The sequence below is a fragment of the Alexandromys fortis genome, unplaced genomic scaffold (assembly GCF_014885135.2).
Source record: "Alexandromys fortis isolate MF-2015 unplaced genomic scaffold, M_Fortis_MF-2015_v1.1 scaffold_179, whole genome shotgun sequence".
In the NCBI taxonomy this organism is placed as follows: domain Eukaryota; kingdom Metazoa; phylum Chordata; class Mammalia; order Rodentia; family Cricetidae; genus Alexandromys; species Alexandromys fortis.
The window spans coordinates 739,325-758,064 of record NW_026068062.1 but is presented as its reverse complement, the minus strand read 5'-3'; the positions used below and the strand labels follow the sequence as shown (position 1 = coordinate 758,064).

The 18,740-nt window shown below is 36.8% G+C and overlaps 1 protein-coding gene across 7 annotated transcripts in view; it reads left to right on the top strand.

The window, feature by feature from the left end:
* Nucleotides 1–18,740, top strand: part of Rttn (rotatin) — a 129,837-nt gene that overhangs the window by 47,290 nt on the left and 63,807 nt on the right. For all 7 annotated transcript variants that reach the window (XM_050120298.1, XM_050120292.1, XM_050120296.1 and 4 more), the window contains 9 exons: nt 656–755; nt 939–1,027; nt 3,046–3,163; nt 7,733–7,829; nt 8,567–8,635; nt 9,293–9,481; nt 9,968–10,207; nt 14,491–14,635; nt 18,029–18,183. In XM_050120298.1, coding sequence (XP_049976255.1) covers nt 656–755; nt 939–1,027; nt 3,046–3,163; nt 7,733–7,829; nt 8,567–8,635; nt 9,293–9,481; nt 9,968–10,207; nt 14,491–14,635; nt 18,029–18,183 — 1,202 coding nt within the window. The remainder of the gene's footprint in view (nt 1–655; nt 756–938; nt 1,028–3,045; nt 3,164–7,732; nt 7,830–8,566; nt 8,636–9,292; nt 9,482–9,967; nt 10,208–14,490; nt 14,636–18,028; nt 18,184–18,740) is intronic.

The following is an 18,740-nucleotide window of genomic DNA, read 5'->3' as shown; positions in this document are numbered from 1 at the left end:
CTGCTTTGAAGTAAGCAAATACCAATCTCTGGCTGTTAAAACTGCTGTATTTGTCTCCAGGGGCAGAGATGGTTAAAGAAGAGGACCATGGGGTTTATAGCTGATAGTTTACAGGATCGAGGGAAAATCTTGAGTTTAGGTCTGAGTTGCTTGTCTCAGGTTAGTCTGGTATCACACAGAGATGCTAGGAAATCTGGAAGTTTTCTAGGATATTCAGTCAAGGTGCTAATGGATTAATGGATTATTTATGACTGTTAGCAATAATGTTCATTAAAAAAGGAAAACTTATTTGGACATCATGGCTGTTTCTTTTTTTAATTTTTATTTATTTGTTTGTTTTCCTTTAAATTTTTTTTTGTTCATTTTACATACCAACTACACAGTTCCTCCTCTTCCCTACCCTCTCACAGTTCCTCCTCTTCCCTACCCTCGCTCTCAACAAATCCCCAATCCACTCCTCTTAGAGGATAAGGCCTCCCATGGGGAGTCAACAAAGTCCTGCTGTTTCTTTCCTTATTGCCTAACATGCCATTGTTACAAATTGACATATATGTTTATTTTAGTAAGTTGACTGTATGCTTTTATTTTTATGGCGTGAGTGGTAAATTTTTATTAGGGAATTGGAAACAAATGAAATAAATATTTTGATTTTCAGCTGGAGACTGTTGAGAAGGTATATGAAATCTTCACCTCAGAAGAAGTTGATCTTGTTCTGAGGAAGTCAGCTGCAGAACAGCTAGCTGTGATCATGCAAGGTAATGAGTTTTTGACAGTGGTTTTGTGGCTGACTTAGGATTTGAGGGTGCTCTGTTAGTATTAGTTTGCCTAGCCTCTGACCTATTTTAACCTTCAAGAAAAGAATGTCCTTGTACATATATGTTTAGAATTGTTTAAAGCCATAAAACATTTGTTTAACTTTGATATCGTTTTATTTGTAGATATTAAAATGCATGCTGTGGTGAAAAAGTTATGCTTAATTGAGAAGATAATTGGGTATTTAAATGAATGTGTTGGTCAAGATGGCAAGGTAAGACATTTTTTATTGGCTTAAAGAGAAGATTGTGTGTGTGTGTGTGTGTGTGTGTGTGTGTGTGTGTGTATGTGGTGTATGCATATTTGCATGGAGGTTCACTTGCCTGTGAATGGGTAGGTGGAGGCCAGAAGTTGAAGTTGGGTTATATTCCTCTATTACTCTCCATAGTATTATTTGTTAATTTTTATTGATTTTAAAATTTATTTATTTTTTGATATATTACATCTAGATCTCAGTTTCTTCTCCCTCCTCTCCCCTAGTTCCCTACCTGATTCACACCTTTTCCATTACCCTTCAGAAAAGGTTAGACCTCGCAGGGATTTTAACCAAACATGGAATATAAGGTTGTAATGAGACTAGTCACCTCTCTTTATATTAAAATAGGATGGAGAAACCCAGTAGGAGGAAAAAGAGGCAAAAGACTCTTTTGTCTAAAGAAGGCAAAAGAGTGAGACATCCCCTGTTCCCACTGTTAGGAGTCTCACAAGAAGTTGAAGCTATACCACCATAACATAACATAGATGCAGAGGGCTTAGGTCAGACCCATGCGTGCTCCCCAGCTGTTGGTTCAGTCTCTGTGAGCCCTAATGAGCCCAGGTTAGTTGATTATGTGGGTTTTCTTGTGGTGTCCTTGACCCCTCTGTTTCCTACAATCCTTCCCCTTTCCACATGATTTCCAAGATCTTCCTAATGTTTGCTTGTGGGGCTTTACATCTGTTTCATTCAGTTGCTGAATGAAGCTTCTCTGATAACACTTATGCTAGGTTCCTGTCTATAAGTATAGCAGAACATCAGTAGGAATCATTTCACTGACTTACTTACTTACTTACTTTATTTATTTATTTACTTACTTACTTATTTTGGCCAGTCCTGTTTTGTTCTATTCTAGGTCTCTAGGTCATCAAGTCTCTGGTTCATGGCTCTTCTGGCATTGTCAGGGGTGGGCTCCCTTTTGGGGTATGGGTCTCAAGCTGGACCAGTCATTTGTTGACTATTCCCACAATTTCTGGGCAGCCTTTACCTCAGCATCCTATTGTTAAGATCGGGCATTTCACTGAGCCTGTAGCTAACTCACTGCTTTCACTATGCCACCAAGTTCTGAGTCACAACACCCAGATTCTACATGAGTGCTAGGAATTGGATCCAGGTCCTTCTGCTCACAAAGCAAGTACCTTTCCCAGTCTACCATGTTCCCAGCCTGATAGGTTGATTTTATTAGTTTGAACTGAATTTAGCTGAATTTGGATGAATACTTGATTTTAAGTCTCAAAAGGGAAACCCACTTGTAGCATGAATTCTAATTGTTCTTAATAATAAAATCCCAGATATATGGGTAATGCTGAAAGATCAGAGAAGCAGACCAGCCAAACACTAGAGAGTTTTTATCTCTACAAGTGATCAGACCAAAGGAGTGATTCTGTCTCTATGAATCCTTAGACTGAATGCTGTCTCTGTGAAACCTCAACCTGCACCAACAGACAAACTTTAGCAGTATTTATTATAGCATAGACAAAATATCACCACACCCACCCATCTTTTATTTGTATTTTATTTTGTTTTTATTCCTAAAAGGGGTCTCTAAAGGTCAACAGCTTAAGCATTCTATGAGCTTTCTAAAGAGAAGTATATTCAATGTTGCTTTTATTTTTAAATAATTTTTTAAAATTAAAGGATTGCTATTTTAGGTATATAAGGGCTTCCTTATCCACATATGTCTGCGCATCATATGGATGCCTGGTCCCTATAGAGGCCAGAAGAGGATATTGGAATCCTTAGACGTGGAGTTACAGACCATTGTGAGCCACTATATCTATGCTGGGAATTGAACCTTGGTCTTCCGCAAAAACCAGGGCTCTTTAACCGCTGAGCCCTCTCTCCAGCCCAATATTTAAAGTGATTTTAAAACAGAATATCTAATGTCTTTTCATTTTAGTTTCATGTAATTTAATGATAAAGCCATAAAACTTATAATAAGACAGGGTGGTATGTTTTATCTCATTTCCCGTTGGCAGGTCATAGAATGCTTGATTCCGCCGTGCCTCACACTGCTGAGGAAGGTTTTATATGCCGACCCCACCATCCGTGTTTCCTTGTCACAGCAGTCTTCTCTCTTGACCCTGTTATTCAGAGGTGAGTAAACAGTGGCCAAAGGACAGAGCTCTCAGCTTTAAGTGCTCTCATTAGACTGTGGTAACGTCTTCTGTCCATTGTACTACGAGAACAAAGTTCTTTGCTGACTCTTTACTGAAATGTCACCGTGAAAAGCACTCAGTGCTTCTGTGGAGATATCTCTTGTACTGTTGTTGCCTGAGTAGACAGTAGCTGAGAAAAGCTGAGCTCTGTTGGCTCTCTGCTCCTGCTTGTTTATATGTAATTTAGTGCTTATATGTAGTCATTGTCCTTGAAGAGGGAAGGCCAGGTGCTTTCTTGTTCTTTTCATTAATATCTGTGCCTACTTCTGGTGTCACTTGTACCTTTGTTTGCTATTAGCTTATGAGGTTAGACTGGGATAGAGACTACAGACCCAGACAAATTACCCTGAGTGACTTATTCTGAGGATCTGTGTATGTGTGGAAGTTTTAGAAATGTTAAAAAAAAAAAAGAAATCCAGGTTAGTTTGATTTGATTTTAATGATATTTGAATAGAAAAATATGGGGTTTTGTCTTGTTTCTTCTTCTTCTTCTTCTTCTTCTTCTTCTTCTTCTTCTTCTTCTTCTTCTTCTTCTTCTTCTTCTTCTTCTTCTTCTCCTCCTCCTCCTCCTCCTCCTCCTCCTCCTCCTCCTCCTCCTCCTCCTCCTCCTCCTCCTTTTTTTTTGTGACAGGGTTTCTCTGTGTAGCTTTGGCGCCTGGCCTGGCACTAGCTCTTGTAGACCAGGCTGGCCTGGAACTCTAGAGAGATCTGCCTACCTCTGCCTCTTGCGTGCTGGGATTAAAGGTATGCGCCGCCACTACCCGGCAGTCTTGTTTCTTCTTGTCATTTGCTTTTAATACAGACCTGGGTAATTTTATATTTGGCAGGGTTCTCTAGAGGAATAGAACATAGGGTGAGTTTGTATTATTGAACAGAATTTATTATATTGGCTTGCATAATAGGGCCAGTTGGTGGCCATCTGTACATGAGAGAGAGTCAGAACCTGGGAGCTGCTTAGTTTCTGTCTGATGGGAATGCCTGGGAGATCCTTGGAGAGTCACAGGTCTTTAGTCCCTGTTGGGTGGTAGAAGAAATGTGGTTCTGGTACCATGAAGTATGGCAGCCGCATCAGATGGACACAGTCAGGGCAAGAGCTGAAGGCAGGCAAGCAGAACACGAGTCCCCTTAGACCCCGTCCAGCCTAGAGTCTGTCTCTTGTCCACCTCCAGTTATATGTTCACAGTCAAGGCTGACCATCAATCACAGTGTTCTACAGCACTTAGTTTCCTACAACTTTACCTCACTGCTTTTGACTATTCTAAAGAGCGTTTTAATCAAATATCTCAATATTAGGCATTGGTATGATAAATGAGATTTATATTAAAATATATAGTATTAAAACAATTATATTTGGGCATTTTCCCTTCAATGATAATTTTCCTACAAAGTGAGCAGGACACAGTTTACTGAAGAAACATTTGTTAAAGTTGAAACCAGGTTTAAAAAATTCATTTTTAAGATCATGAGATTTTAAGTGAAGTGTGAAATTTTTTTACAGATCTTTACGTAGTGATCACCTGAAAGAATTTCAAGTACACATTTCTGATTTTCTTTCCTTTTAAAACATTCCTTTTTAATTTGTTCTTTTCTTTTTAAAATTTATTATTTTTTTTTTGTAATAAGATATTGCTATGTAGCCTTTTCTGGCTAGAACTTAATATCTGGACCAAGTTGGGTCTTGAACTTGTAGTGACCAGCCTGTCTCTGCCTTCCAAAAGCTTACATTACAGGTAAATTCCACTGTGTCTAGCTTTCAGTTTTCTTTATCCACGTTGATAATTATCTTATTAGCTTTATTTAATTGCATTTAGTCTCCCATTTACCTATATTTATTTAAATTGTCTTAATATTGCATTTATGAGTACCTAGCAGATACTAAAGTACTTTTACATGTGTGGGATGGTGAGTCAAGCTCAGGTCATGTGTGTGCTAGGCAAGTGCTGTACCAGTGAGCCACACTCCCGTCCTGCAAAAACACTTTCCATGGCAACATAAGCTATATCCTACAGAGAAAATGTCATTCTTTAATCAGCTACTCTGCCAGGAAAATAGATTCATCTGTGAACGTTTACAGAGCACATACTATGTTCTGGATGTAGCGATAGGCCCTTTTGTTAGAGTTACGATGAGCATGGCGGGAGGATTGTCAGGAGTCAAGCACAGCATAACACCTGAAGTGGCTTTCCTGGTACCAGAGGACGTGCTGAATGTAGTAGTCTTAGGGAACAACTAGATGATGCTTCTAGGAAATGATATGTAAACTGGGACTTGAGAGGTAAATGGGAATTCAGATAGACATGACTGACTTCCTGATAGAGCAAGAAGTTATGTTTGATATTACAGCTCTGTAGGGACAATGAGATTTGAAGGAATGTAGATAAGGAGTTTGGGATGATGTCAAGACGGCTATTCATGCAAGATCTGGTAAGCCTTAGTAAACAGCAGAGAGGAGCTTTATGAGGTTGTTAAGTGGGAATATGTATTTTAGAGATTATTCTGTTGAAGCTTGGAAAATTGATTGACAGGCTTCAATGATTAAATAGCCTTGCAAAACTGAATTATAAAACTTTCTATGAGTTTTATACTTATATCTTATACTGTATTTTAGGCATAGAAAGAAAGAGTATTCATTACATCATCATAGAGGGAGGAAATTGAGGTCTCAGAATTTAGGGACTTGGGCATAGTCTTAATTAAATATGTGGCAGAGGCAGAAGAAATCCAACTTCTTTATGTTTTTCGTAAAATTCTAGACATAGAACTATATATGATACAGTGCTGTAGGTTTTCATCATCTGTTTTTTTAATATTCCCAAAGAAGTATGTTGTATTCTTATTTCATTTGCCATAACACTGAATATTAGTTTCAGTTTTTCTATTGTCAGAAAGTCATTGTCTATCATTTGTACATGTCCTGTTATTAGAACTGCAACCCTGATGGTGGAATATGGTTGACTTCCTCTTCAGTGATAAAAGAGCCAGTTTTCTTCACAGCTCTGCCATCACTAGTGTTTCCATTTTAAAATTTGTTGTAGTTTTATCTACAATAATAGTTCATATGGGTTATGGAGTAGAGGGGATGGAAAAATGAGGCCGTTGGGAAGGAGCCGACCAAAATAAGGTGTGCGTGAAGAAGTTTGCCACCTGAGTGAACTATACAGCCAGGGTGCACAGCACGTGTGATATGAGAGAACTGCCTGGGCCTGGGTGGGTGGGTCAAGGGAATGGGAGAAAGAAGGGCTGGGGTTAAGAGGAAGGAAAACTGATGATGTACGAAGGGGGCTTCTATTATATTTGAAACCTGCAATAAGCTTAACATTTTATGGGAATAAAACTTAGGTAAGAATCTAAATTTGGTCTTAAATCCATACCGTAGCCATTTATATTCCAAATATTTCTTATGTATTTAAATACTCCAAAACCTTCTGAACCGTTCTGTCTCTGCTGAGTGGAAATGTTTGTTTAATAGTTCATTTTTACATGATTCTTAGTTCCTTACTTTTTGGATTGTATTTTTTGTCGTACTAATTTTGTATTTATCCTCCCTCCCTCCTTCTTCCTTTCTTTCATTTTGTTTTTTTTAAGACAGGGTTTCTCTGTGTAGCCTTGGCTGTTGTGGAACTTACTCTGTAGACCAGGCTGTTCTCAAACTCAGGCAGATCTGCCTGCCTCTGTCTCCTAAGTGCTGGGATTAAAGGTGTGCACCACCACCACCCAGCTTCTCTTTTCTTACAATTAGGAAAACTATTTTAAAGTGCAGATTTCTTGTTTCTGCTTCTATAAAATTGAAGATTCTGTATTGTTATGCCTGTAAGATAGTGCAGCTACTGTGTGATGGTCCAGTTTGTTTAGAACTTCTTACTTTTCAAACAGTGAACAATTGTATCACTTTTTAGAAATGTTAGGAATGGGAGAAAAGTAGAAGCTTTTTTTATGTTAAAGGGCTTGACCAGGCCTTTGAACTAGGATGTGATGGAGCTAGTGCTATTGCCTGCTAACTCAGAGTATTCCTCTTCCCATGTCTCCCCATGATAAATAAAAACTAGAATAATGTATCATAAACACAGTGCTTTTGCTTTACGTCTAGTTCTAGGACTGTGTTTTTTGTTAAGATCCAAAATTATAAAGAATCTTTAGTGAGACAACTTCAGCTAGAAATATGTGTATTGACAAAGTGTCTTTTGAAGCTGGGCTCTTTGCTTAGATTTCCTGCATCTGGAGTGAGTGAGTCTACATGTGTGACTCTTGGACCAGTAGTGTTAGTGTTTTCTGGGAACTTGATAGAAACGCACACCACATATAGAGACCGAAAAACTGCCGTTTTATATGTCACCCCAGTATTCTCACACTTATGATAGCTTGAGAGACACTAAACACTTTCAGTAATGTAGTTTTTCTGGGTTAATTCTCTGTTTTTCTTTCTTTCAAGTTAAGGCATTTTAAAGCTGATTTATTTTTTCTAGAAGTGAAAATATTTTATGAAGTTGCTTTTCTGTTTGTCCCTCAGTTTCCTTGATATTTCATGAAGATTGTACTGTTGTCACTGAAGTTGGGGCATTGTTTTGTCTTCTGTTGTTTGATGAGGTATCAAGAATGGATACATGGTGAGATACAAGGATTTCTGTTTCTTTTTACCCGTAGTTTTTGAGTTCTTTTGACTTAAAGGTTTTCCATGCTGTGCACATGTGTTATGCCTTTTGGTTTGAATAATTGGTATTTAAAAACCCATGGGTTCAAAAAGTCACCCTGAATTATATTTTTAGCATAACTAACATTAAAAAAGTATAGAGATTTTTGTCCTCAATGCATTTGTAGTACATGTTTTCAACTTTGTGTACTTTCAAAAATATTATTTAAAAATAAAAAAAATATTTGGAGTGATAGTTTTTGATTAACATGACTTTAAAAAGCATTGGTGGAGCTGGGTATGGTGGTGCATGCCTTTATTCCCATCACTTGGGAAGCAGAAGCCGGCAGATCTGTGAGTCCAAGTCCAGCCTGATCTATAAAGCAAGTTCTAGGACATCTAGGACTGCTACACAGAGAAATGCTGTCTCAACCAAACCTCCCTGCCCACCTCCCCTGTGCCCCACTAAAAAAATAAAAAAGAGGAAGCATCAGTGGGAGGGGCCACAGAGTTCACCTGCTAGTATGTCCACTCTGTTATATGCCCGTATCATATGAAACTGCAAAACCAAAAATTTACTCTCAGTTCAGGCGGTGGCAAACACTTGGCTCCACTGAAGGTTAATTAGACTCTCAGAGGCGCTGCCCAAGGATGGGTGGGTTGTACTAGGCTTTGGCCGACTCAGGTTTCCTTTTGCCCTTTCCCCGTTTACAGGTCTATTGATCCTTCTAATAAACCTTCTGTGCCATCAGCCTTCAGTTTGCCTGCTTCAGTCTTTAGAAGGTAAGCGATTGGTCTTATTTTCATGAATGGCAAACTATCGTTACACAAGGGGAAGTTGCTGTCTATACATTTTTTATTTACACTTTAAATTAGCATTTCAGTCACTTGATTTGTAGTACTTTCATACTTTCTTCATCGTGGTTCTTTGGAGGGTCAATGAGAACAACTTTTTTGTCATCAGCTTTTTAGTTCAGTCTCCTGCGAATTTATAGGAAAGCTCAAAGAACCGCAGTGCATTCATTCCCTTCAGCTGTGGCTCATCACTGCTAGTATTGATAGCAGTTGCTACATGCTCTCTCTCATTCTCTACATATAATCTCTGTTTTCAACCATTTGAAAATAAGCTTTAGAAATCTTTTTACTGTAGTCATTGTTCCTGACTTTAAGGAGCGCTGGCTGTCTCTGCCATAATCCCAATATATAGACTGTAGCTAGTCATCAAGAAAGAGTAATGAAGGGCTTTGGAATGTGGAGGAGAGTAAAAAATAACTAAAATATTATATAAAATGTGATAAATTTAACATGATTAAAAATTATGGGAGTCACAAAACTAGACTTAATCATGTTAAATTTATCACATTTTATATAAGATTTTAATTACTTTTTACTCCTGTTTAAAAAATTAAAGTTTGCAATTACTTAAATTTTTTTTCCTAGGTATCATCTGCCAGTCCATGTGCTCGGCCACCATGCTGTGAGTCCTTACTCAATAGTTTTGCCATTATCTACTGAGTATTTGGCCTTGAAGCCTGTGTCAGACATGCTACGAATAGCTTGGAACCTGGCGTGGTATCATGGGAGTGATAATCTGTTGAAACACATGACCTCTGAAACTAAAATTCAAGAGTAAGTAGTTATATTAAGATAAACTACATGCAATGAATTAGGCTTCACTTTTTCTGTAATTTAAAAGATTATTTTTACTTGATATAATCAACTGATTCTAACATGGTTATATTTTCACTTTGTTTTAGATCTATGCTATTAAAAATATATCAAACCATGTAGGCTAGAAAGGATTTTATTCTGTGCTCTCTTGGAAACTATATAGTGCTTATTCAGTTAATAGTTGAAGTTAAAAGTGCGGTGACATTAAAGCTCAATAAGTGTACCCGAGAGTGTTCCTCTTCTAGGTGTCGTTATCGTTCCACATGAGCATACTGTATTAGTGTGTCCTTGGTAAAGAGGAAAACGTCAGTGTTTAACTATGACACTGATGGATTTATATGTTCATTTTCTTTTAATCTTTTAACTATAAGTTAACCTTTAATGAAAAGCAGATGGTGGCAAAAATAGTTGTTGTTCTTTTTTAATTTTTTTTTTTTTGCCTAGATTTTTAGGTACACTGCAGCTGGTCCCAGAAGATATCCTTACGCTGAAGATCACATACACAGCTAGTGGGCTGCAAGAATGCCTTCAGTCCATTGTTCAGGCTGGAGGCCACAGGGATGTGAGGGCTGCTGTCACCAGGATGAGTTTTTATCTTCTGAATGACAGACTGTCTTTGAAGGATGACATTGGGTCATGTGGTGTTACGTTAAAATCCTTGGCTTGGCACACTGTGCTCAACAGGTTAGTGTAAGTTTAATGTTGCCAGTTTAAAAGGTAAAACTAATCTGAATTATGTTTAGGATCATCTTCAAGTCTTTGATGAGAAGAGTGTGTATTTGTACAGTTGTTATCATGAGAGAAATGCTTTTTATAGAAAGAAAAACTCTAAGATAGTTTGTTATGTGTGATAAATAATAACAGAAGAGAGAAACTTGACCCTGTCTTGACATTCATGGATTGTTTATTAACCTACCCTAGAAAATTTTGTCTCACAAATGTAAATAATCAGGATACCACATGGATGAATCATAATGAATGTTTATTCTTGTCCATATTGTAAGTAAATTGAGATAGTTAGTATATTGGCAAAGAGGTTTGCTACACCTGCTACTGGTTGTTTTGTTTTGCTTAGATTTTCTTCTCAAATAAATGATTTCATTTTTCTTTTTGATCAAATTTTTTAAAGTTAATGGCCATGTGACTGTCTTTTGATAGTTACTAAAAAGATTCTAGTTTATAAATTTCAGATGTTGAACTGGTAGCAGATGACTATATTTGAAACAAGACTGAGAAGCTCTCCTTGCAGGCAGTGTTTTTATTTCATTGTGCACATGAGTAGTGTAAATGTGTAATTTTCTTAATAGACACAGTGTATCATTTTCAAAATAATAGGCCGTATGAGTTTGTAAATTTGAACTTCTCTAGTTCATTGTTAAGGGCTGTAATAATAACTAAGCCTCTCCAGTGGTATGCCAAACCAGCTAGTGAGATAGCTTTGCTGAATAGTTGATGGCTTGGTTTATGGTATTTTCAAATTAGTTATATAAAAAAATAACTAAATGAACTATAATTTCATATTGTTAATATATGAATTAAATTATATGAAAAGTAAAAGTAACAAATGTGAAAAATGTCACTTTTTTTTTAAATTTATTTATTTATTTATTTATTTATTTATTTATTTATTATGTATACAATATTCTGCCTGTGTGTATGCCTACAGGCCAGAAGAGGGCACCAGACCCCATTACAGATGGTTGTGAGCCACCATGTGGTTGCTGGGAATTGAACTCAGGACATTTGGAAGAGCAGGCAATGCTCTTAACCACTGAGCCATCTCGCCAGCCCCCAAAATGTCACTTTTTAATTGCTTTACATTTTGCTGTTGTCTCTGCTCTTGTGGTTAATTATAATGGATCTTTTATGGAAGCATTTTTGTATCATGTGCTACACGGTACAACTTTTCACAGCCTCTTAGTATACTGTTCCTTGAAATAGGCCACAGTGGGGATATTATAGTAGGAAAACGGATGAACACAGCACATTTGTTCTCTGTTTTGTCAGACTACTCCTTTTACATACACCAACTAAAGAATATATAAACTTTGCAGTTTCAGTAAATTTGGTATATTTTAATTGTCAGAAAATTAAACGACAAAAGGCATTAATATATCTCTTGTCTTCATTGTAGACAGTAGATTTTCTTTTGTGCGTTAAAACTGTACTTGTGCTTTATATTACACTGAAGCAGAAGCTCTCTAATGTAGCAATGGAAGACTCTAGTGTAGTTAAATTGTACAGTAACAGTAACTATATGTGAGTGTCACATTTTTATGATGATATTTTCCCCTACACGGGCAGGATGGTGTGCTATATCCGTGCATTCAACCAACTGTGGATTGAAATACTAAAAAAAAAGTGCTGCTCTTGGAAGGGACCCGAGCTCATTGCCAGCATCCACATTGTATGGTTTAGAATTGCATATAATTTTAGTGTATGGACATATCATTCCCTTATCAGTCTTACTGGTCACCTGTACACACATTGTGCACATGCAAACATATAAATAAACAGTTCCTCTAAAGGAAGCATCTGTGATGAAAAGATGTTTTTTCATGCTGCTGTTTCCTAAACAATACATTGCAACAACTGCATGTCTGCATAATAGTTACATAGTGTTGGGCAATCAAAATAATGTGGAGGTAATTTAATGCTCATGGGAGGCTATCCTTAGGTTTTTTGTAAATACAAAGCAGTGCTACAGAAAGGATTTGAGCAATTGCAGATTTTGGTGTTAGGAGTCTAATGCAGACTGGGGAGTGTCAGAGTCCACAGAGATGATTTTTGTCTTGCCATGTACCCGGTGAGTTCCCTTCTTATTCTTTGTTAAGTAGCCATGCATCTTCAGTGTGAGCCTTTTAAAGAATGACTGTTCCATTTTTGGACTTTGACCTTAAGCTCTTGTTTTGAATTGTTACTTTGTAATTATACCTACCAGTATGTCCTTTAAACTTACTCAGAATTAATTCTAACTGTATTTGCACGTGACATATCTCCAGTTATTCAAATACAATTTCTTCTCTAATTTTTATCCTCATTTGCTCTCAATGTTATTTAGATTTTTTTGTTTGTCCATACTTTCATGATATGATGACTTTTAAAAGGAAAGTAGTGATGTTTAAAGGAGTAGACAAAGAATAAAGAATGTTATCTTTTTTTTTCCCCCTGGTGTATTTAGCAAACCTTTGTTTACCTACTAGGTACTAAGCTTTTTTAGGAAATTTTATTGTAAGTAAAACAAACATGTCCCCTGCTGTCGTGGAACTCATGGGAAAGGCAGCAAATAGTGTTGCCAAGGTAGGACTGCTCCCAAGGGGGAGACTGGATGAAAGAGTTTCTAATCTCAACAGCAGGGGACAAGTGTTTCATGGGGAGAAGCTTAAGTCAGGAAATAATAGTGCTAAGCAGGTAGAAAGAGGACAGATGCCAGGCAAAGGGATGAAGGCCTCCCTTAGGAAAGAGTATCTTTGAACATCAGAAAGATGGAAATCTCATGTGGCCTTGAGGGATATGGGAGCTGATACAGTTTTATGATTTTGTTGGATATCATGGATGATGTTTTGAAATTTTTATGACTTTGACATTTTATTTTATTAGACTCATTTCTTCATTCTGTCTTTTAAAAAAATAGTTTTGTAATCTGTATTCCTTTAAACCAAGATTTGCTGTTTTTGTTTTTCTTTTTTTTCAACTGAATGCCATCCTCTCAAAGTAGACACTGTAAATGAAAATGTGTGTAGCAATCACCATATCACAGCAAATATGCACACCTAGCTTTGTCACGGTGTTGGACTGCTTACATCAGCATCCTGAAAAATTACCCAACCACATCTTTGCCTGAATTTTCTCATTTTAAAAATGGAGCTCTGGAGGTTTTGGAAACAGGTTTTTTAAAACTGTGGCCAAAGGCCAGTGCGTAGTGGATGCTGTGTGACACACTTCTTACTATTTTACACTATTGATAAAGCTCCTGTGGGCGTTTTTAAATAAGCTATTACTAGTGCTGCTGAATCTCACTTCTCTTCCCAATCGCCTTTTTAAAAATGATTTTTTCCAAGCTTTTTTCTCCCCTACAGAAGAATTTTATTGTTTAACAACCTTCTAACAATCTTTCACCAGTGTTTGTTTAAGAATCTCAGAATGTTGCTTTGGTGTCTGTTATTCTGAATTCAGAGATTCTTCTAAGCCTTCTTTCAGCCTGTTGCAAAAATCTAGTAACTTCTTTGCAAGGTGTGTGTGTTTCCCTTGTTCCCTTCTTTTTTCTTCACTTTGCTACCTTGATCTTACTAGTTTTCTAATCTTACTAATCAGTCAAATGTGAATTTGAAATCGTAATTCTTTTTTGGGGGGCTGGGATTCGAGACAGGGTTTCTCTGTGTAACAGGGTCTAGCTGTTCTGGAACTAGGTTGCCTAGGCTGGGCTGGCCTTGAACTCACAGAGATCCACCTTCCTCTGCCTTTGATTCCGAGTGCTGCAATTAAAGGCCTGCCACACCACCACCCAGGGAAATCTTAATCTTATCAGAGAAGCCTGACGCTGCCAGTTTGAAAATGAAAAGTGGAGGAAGTGTGTTCCTCTCTGGCATCCCCCTTGGCACTTTTCCTTAAGTTTCTATTTTAATTTTGTAAGGACTGGGTAAACCTAGAGTTCCATACATGGGAGGCAAGTGCTTTACCACTGAGCATCAGCTCCAGTGGAGTATGCATGTCTTCCCTTAGCGACTCACTTTTCACTTCATTTGCTTTCATCACTACCTTTATCATGTTTTCTCTGCCATGGCTGAAGTTTTGGGAGGCCAATGGCTTTCCTTCATCTATGCATCTCCCAGTACCCTACATAAGCATCTAGAGTTCTATCTTAGAAAATATGTGGTTGTGTTGACTATACATATTTGATAAACAGTGATGGCGTGTACTTTACGAAGAGCTAGAAATCATAATTATTCTCTTTTTCTAAAATACAGGTTTTTACAAGTACCTCCTGCTTGCACTGAAGATGAGAAACTGCTGATAGATATTATACATTTTTTGAATAAGTTAATAAAGGAACAAAGAAAAAATCCATCAATAGGACTTTTACACTGGATTCTAGAGTTACTTCTTAGGCATGTAAGTATGTTCAAAGAATTTAAATTTTTGGGTTGGGAAGGAACTTACTTGGAGAAACTACTTATATTGGAAAGGATAGTGTTTTTATAACATGTGCTTAGTAAAATAATTCTTATCTTGTGGTGAATGCTTAGTGGAATATGGCCTTTGAGATATCATTGACTCTGTTTTTAATGAACATTCCATAGGATGAAACAGCTTGCATCTTGGTTTTTAATAAATCCAGTTCTGTTTGTGAGATATTTTGGTTATATTTTAATATTTTAATTTTTTAATGTTAGTATATTTTTAAAAGTTTTTATATATTTTTGGGAATTTAAGTCTATATTTTTATTATATTTTCTCTGTCTTTTAACCACTCCCAGATCGTCCCTCACCTCCATACCTACCCAACTTCATATTCTTTCTTCTAAAAAACACTAAAACCAAAATAAACAATAAAAAAAAAAGCATGTGTATGAGTGTGCATGTGAGTGAAATTTTTGGGATGGCTTATGTAAACTATCATCATCAGCAAATAGTGAGAGTTTGATTTCTTCTTTTCGGATTTGTATCTCCTTGATTTCCTTTTGTTGTCTTATTGCTCTAGCGAGAACCTCAAGTACTGTATTGAATAGGTATGGAGAGAGTGGACAATCGTGTCTTGTTTCTAATTTCAGTGGGATTGTTTTGAGTTTCTCTCAATTTAGTTTGATGTTGACTGTTGACTTGCTCTTAATTGCCTTTATTATGTTAAGGTATGTTCCTTGTATCCCTGCTCTCTCCAAGACCTTTAAATGATTACTTTTCTTATAGCTCCTCCCAGAACTTTGTCAGCAGGGATGAAGCTTTTAGTTGAATTAACTAGCTCTGTTTCTTTATATTCTATGGCATAAACATTTGGTGTTTTAAGCAACAGTGTGTTGCTTTTAAGTTTTTGAGTGTAAAGAAAAATAGCAAAATGCCAAGAGTCAGTGTTCTGTTGCTGTGGAGAGATATCATTACCATGGCAACTCTTATGAAAGAAAACATTCAATTGGGGCTGGCTTACAGTTTTAGAGATTTTGTCCCTTATTGGTATGCAGGGATCATAGTGGGATTCAGGCAGACATCATGGTGCTGAGAGTTTTACATCCAGATTCACAAGGAGCAGTACAAGAGAGTGATGACTGGCTTGAGCTTTTGACACCTCAAAGGCCACTCTAGTGACACATTTCCTCTGAGAAGGTCACACCTACTCCATGAGGCCACACCTCTTAATCCGTCTCAAGTAGTTCCACTTCCTGATGACTAAGTTATCAAATACATGTATCTGGAGACATTCTTAATATTGGCATGGCAATCAGTAATTTCTGTTTATTTTTACTTGTACATCAGTATAAATGTTTCCTGTTTGCACAGACAATTTAGAATCTTAGTATGAATAGGTTCTTCACTTTCTCAGTATTTATGGAAGTCACTTGTCATATTAAGTGTGAGTCACCCTTTGGGCTATGATACTATAGAAAATATATTGCTTTATTAACATAACTTAATTGTATGCCCTGATTCTTTTATTCATGTGAGAAAAACTGATTTGTCATCCTTGTTTTAGGGAATTTGAATTGTTTCATGGGTATTTTTTGCTCAAGATAAAAAAAAAAAGCTTGAAAAAAGCATTGCTTACATATAAAGCATAATAATACAAGTTAGAAGAAGGCAAACCTCCAGGTCTTTCCCAAAGTTTCCCCTGATATTATTTTTAGACATAACTATCTGAATGACATATTGTCAACATACTTTGTAATATAAATGATTTGAAGTTTTTTCACTTTATTTCTTTTTATTAGATGCAATACATTTTTAAATTGAGTTCTTTTAATGAATTTAGTAAGAGCAGTAGCTACATTTAGATTTGATCAGTTTGTATGTTATTATATGCACTAGTTACGTGACACAATGCCAACAATGGAGTATTAACTAGATTTGGAGTGTGATGCCTCTTGCTCTGCATTCAAAGGATATACCTTCTTTTTCTATCGATTGCCTATTCGTATGATAGATGTGAAAACAAATACAGTTTCTCAGAAAGTTAAATGGAATCTTGTCTTTTCCCTCTTTGGGATGGTCTTTGTAACACCACCATGCTGCTGTCTAGCATCTTATAATGTTTTCTGATCTCAGTATTGTTAGAAATAATCCTCTTAATATCTTCAACGATAGGTTTTTAGTTGATTAACAGGACAAGTTTTGCAAAGTGGAAATTTGATTCACTTCTTAACCTATCATATTGCCAAATACTATAGCACTAATAATTCTCAACATCTCAACAGGGACATATATTGTGGGACTTTTCAGGACCTACATAGTCATATTGATAAGTACCCCACCACCACCACCCCTGGATAATATGGAAAATTTAAACTTATTAGAGTGATTTGTCTTAGTAACTTCTTGGCTTACAGTTTTTATCTTTTTTTAATTTTGTCTAATTAAAGCATGGTCTATTAATACTGGTCAGGACGATGGGCATGGGCCAGGTACATACCCAGGGTTCCCTGAGAATGACACTGAATTAGACGAGTCAGGTGTTCACAAAAGTCAAGCCCACAAGGCTACATACTTCCAGCTTTTGTCCAATCAGGGGCAAGCACACACCCTGACAAACTTCCTGCCTATGTATCTCCCACCTATGTGTGATCGAGCACATCCTGTGCAGTTGGGGCAACAACCTTGTTTACCAAAATGAAAACTCGTGGCTTGTTATCTTACATTCTTACATAAACTACAACCCCATGCTTTCCAGGAAGTTATCTGTCCTTGGTCAAGATGGGCTTACAGGTTAACATTAGCCCTCACAGTGTGCCTTTTTTTTTGGGGGGGGGGTTTCTTTCTTTCTTTTTTTTTTTTTTTTTTTACAGTTTTTATATGAGATATAATCAGAGGTGGACACACTCTTTGTTTGCCATTAAGGAAAACTGTAAATCAGTGAGTATCCATACAGAGTTGTAAGTCATGGTTGAAGAACAGTCAGCCATCAAAACAAGTTGTAAAGAAAGATGGTGATCAGTAAGTAAGGGCAATGTTTAGATTGTGTCCTTTCACTTAGTTTTGTGTAAAACACATTATAATTCGATTTCTATTTCTAGTCACAGAGATAAAGAGGATGGTGTGGAGCTAAGTGCTCCTCCCTTCCAGATTTCATTGGTTTGATTTTGTTGTCATTTGTTCCCCTCAATTCTTTGTAATGGATTCACTTTCTAGTTGACATAATGCATTAAGACCATGTTGAATTTAGAATGTCTTTATGAATGCAGTTAAAGCCTAGGTCTGCCAGTTTTACTAGTTGGATATTAACACACCAACAAAAAACTAATAGGAAGCAACACATATCAATCAGAGAATAAGCATATTTTAAAATGTTTATGTTTTTAGAATCCAAACCCACTATTAGACTTGCTGGTTCTGACAGAGTCACAAGCACGAGAAGAAACAGATCATGTCCGGACTGCAGTCAGACAGCAGCTGCAGAAAGAATTGATTGCTCTTCTCAATTCCTTGTTGCTGGTTTTCATGACAGTCACGGACAGGTACCATTTGTGTTCTTTGCCATTTGGTTTCATTTATATAAAACATACATAAGACTTCTTAGTTCTTTTGTTCTTGACTCTGTATTCTTTAAATTAAGAGGTATTCATCAGATAGGCTTAATCTGTTTGTGTTTCTGGTAGAGCCTGGTTGTAATTTCTTGATCTTCTTTAATATACTAGACATGTATGCATATGTGTTAGAGGAAAAATGAAATTATTTTCTTTTGTACTCATACCATGGTCAACATAGAGGACTTTTGACTCTTAGAAGTTGCTTTTCTCCTTACCAGGAAACAAATAGTTCTTTGCCAGTGAATAACACTTGGTTTTGTCTAATTTAGTTTAATATATCACAGTCTACCTGGAAATTCCATAAGTCTCATAGGTTTAGAGCTTAGTCTTAAGAATTTCCTTTTCACTCTTACCTGGTCTCTTTAGTTTTTGAAGATGGGTATTTTCCTGCAATTTAGAGAGAGAGAGAGAAAGAGAGAAAGAGAGAGAGAGAGAGAGAGAGAGAGAGAGAGAGAGAGAGAGAGAGAGAGAGAGAGAGAGAGAGA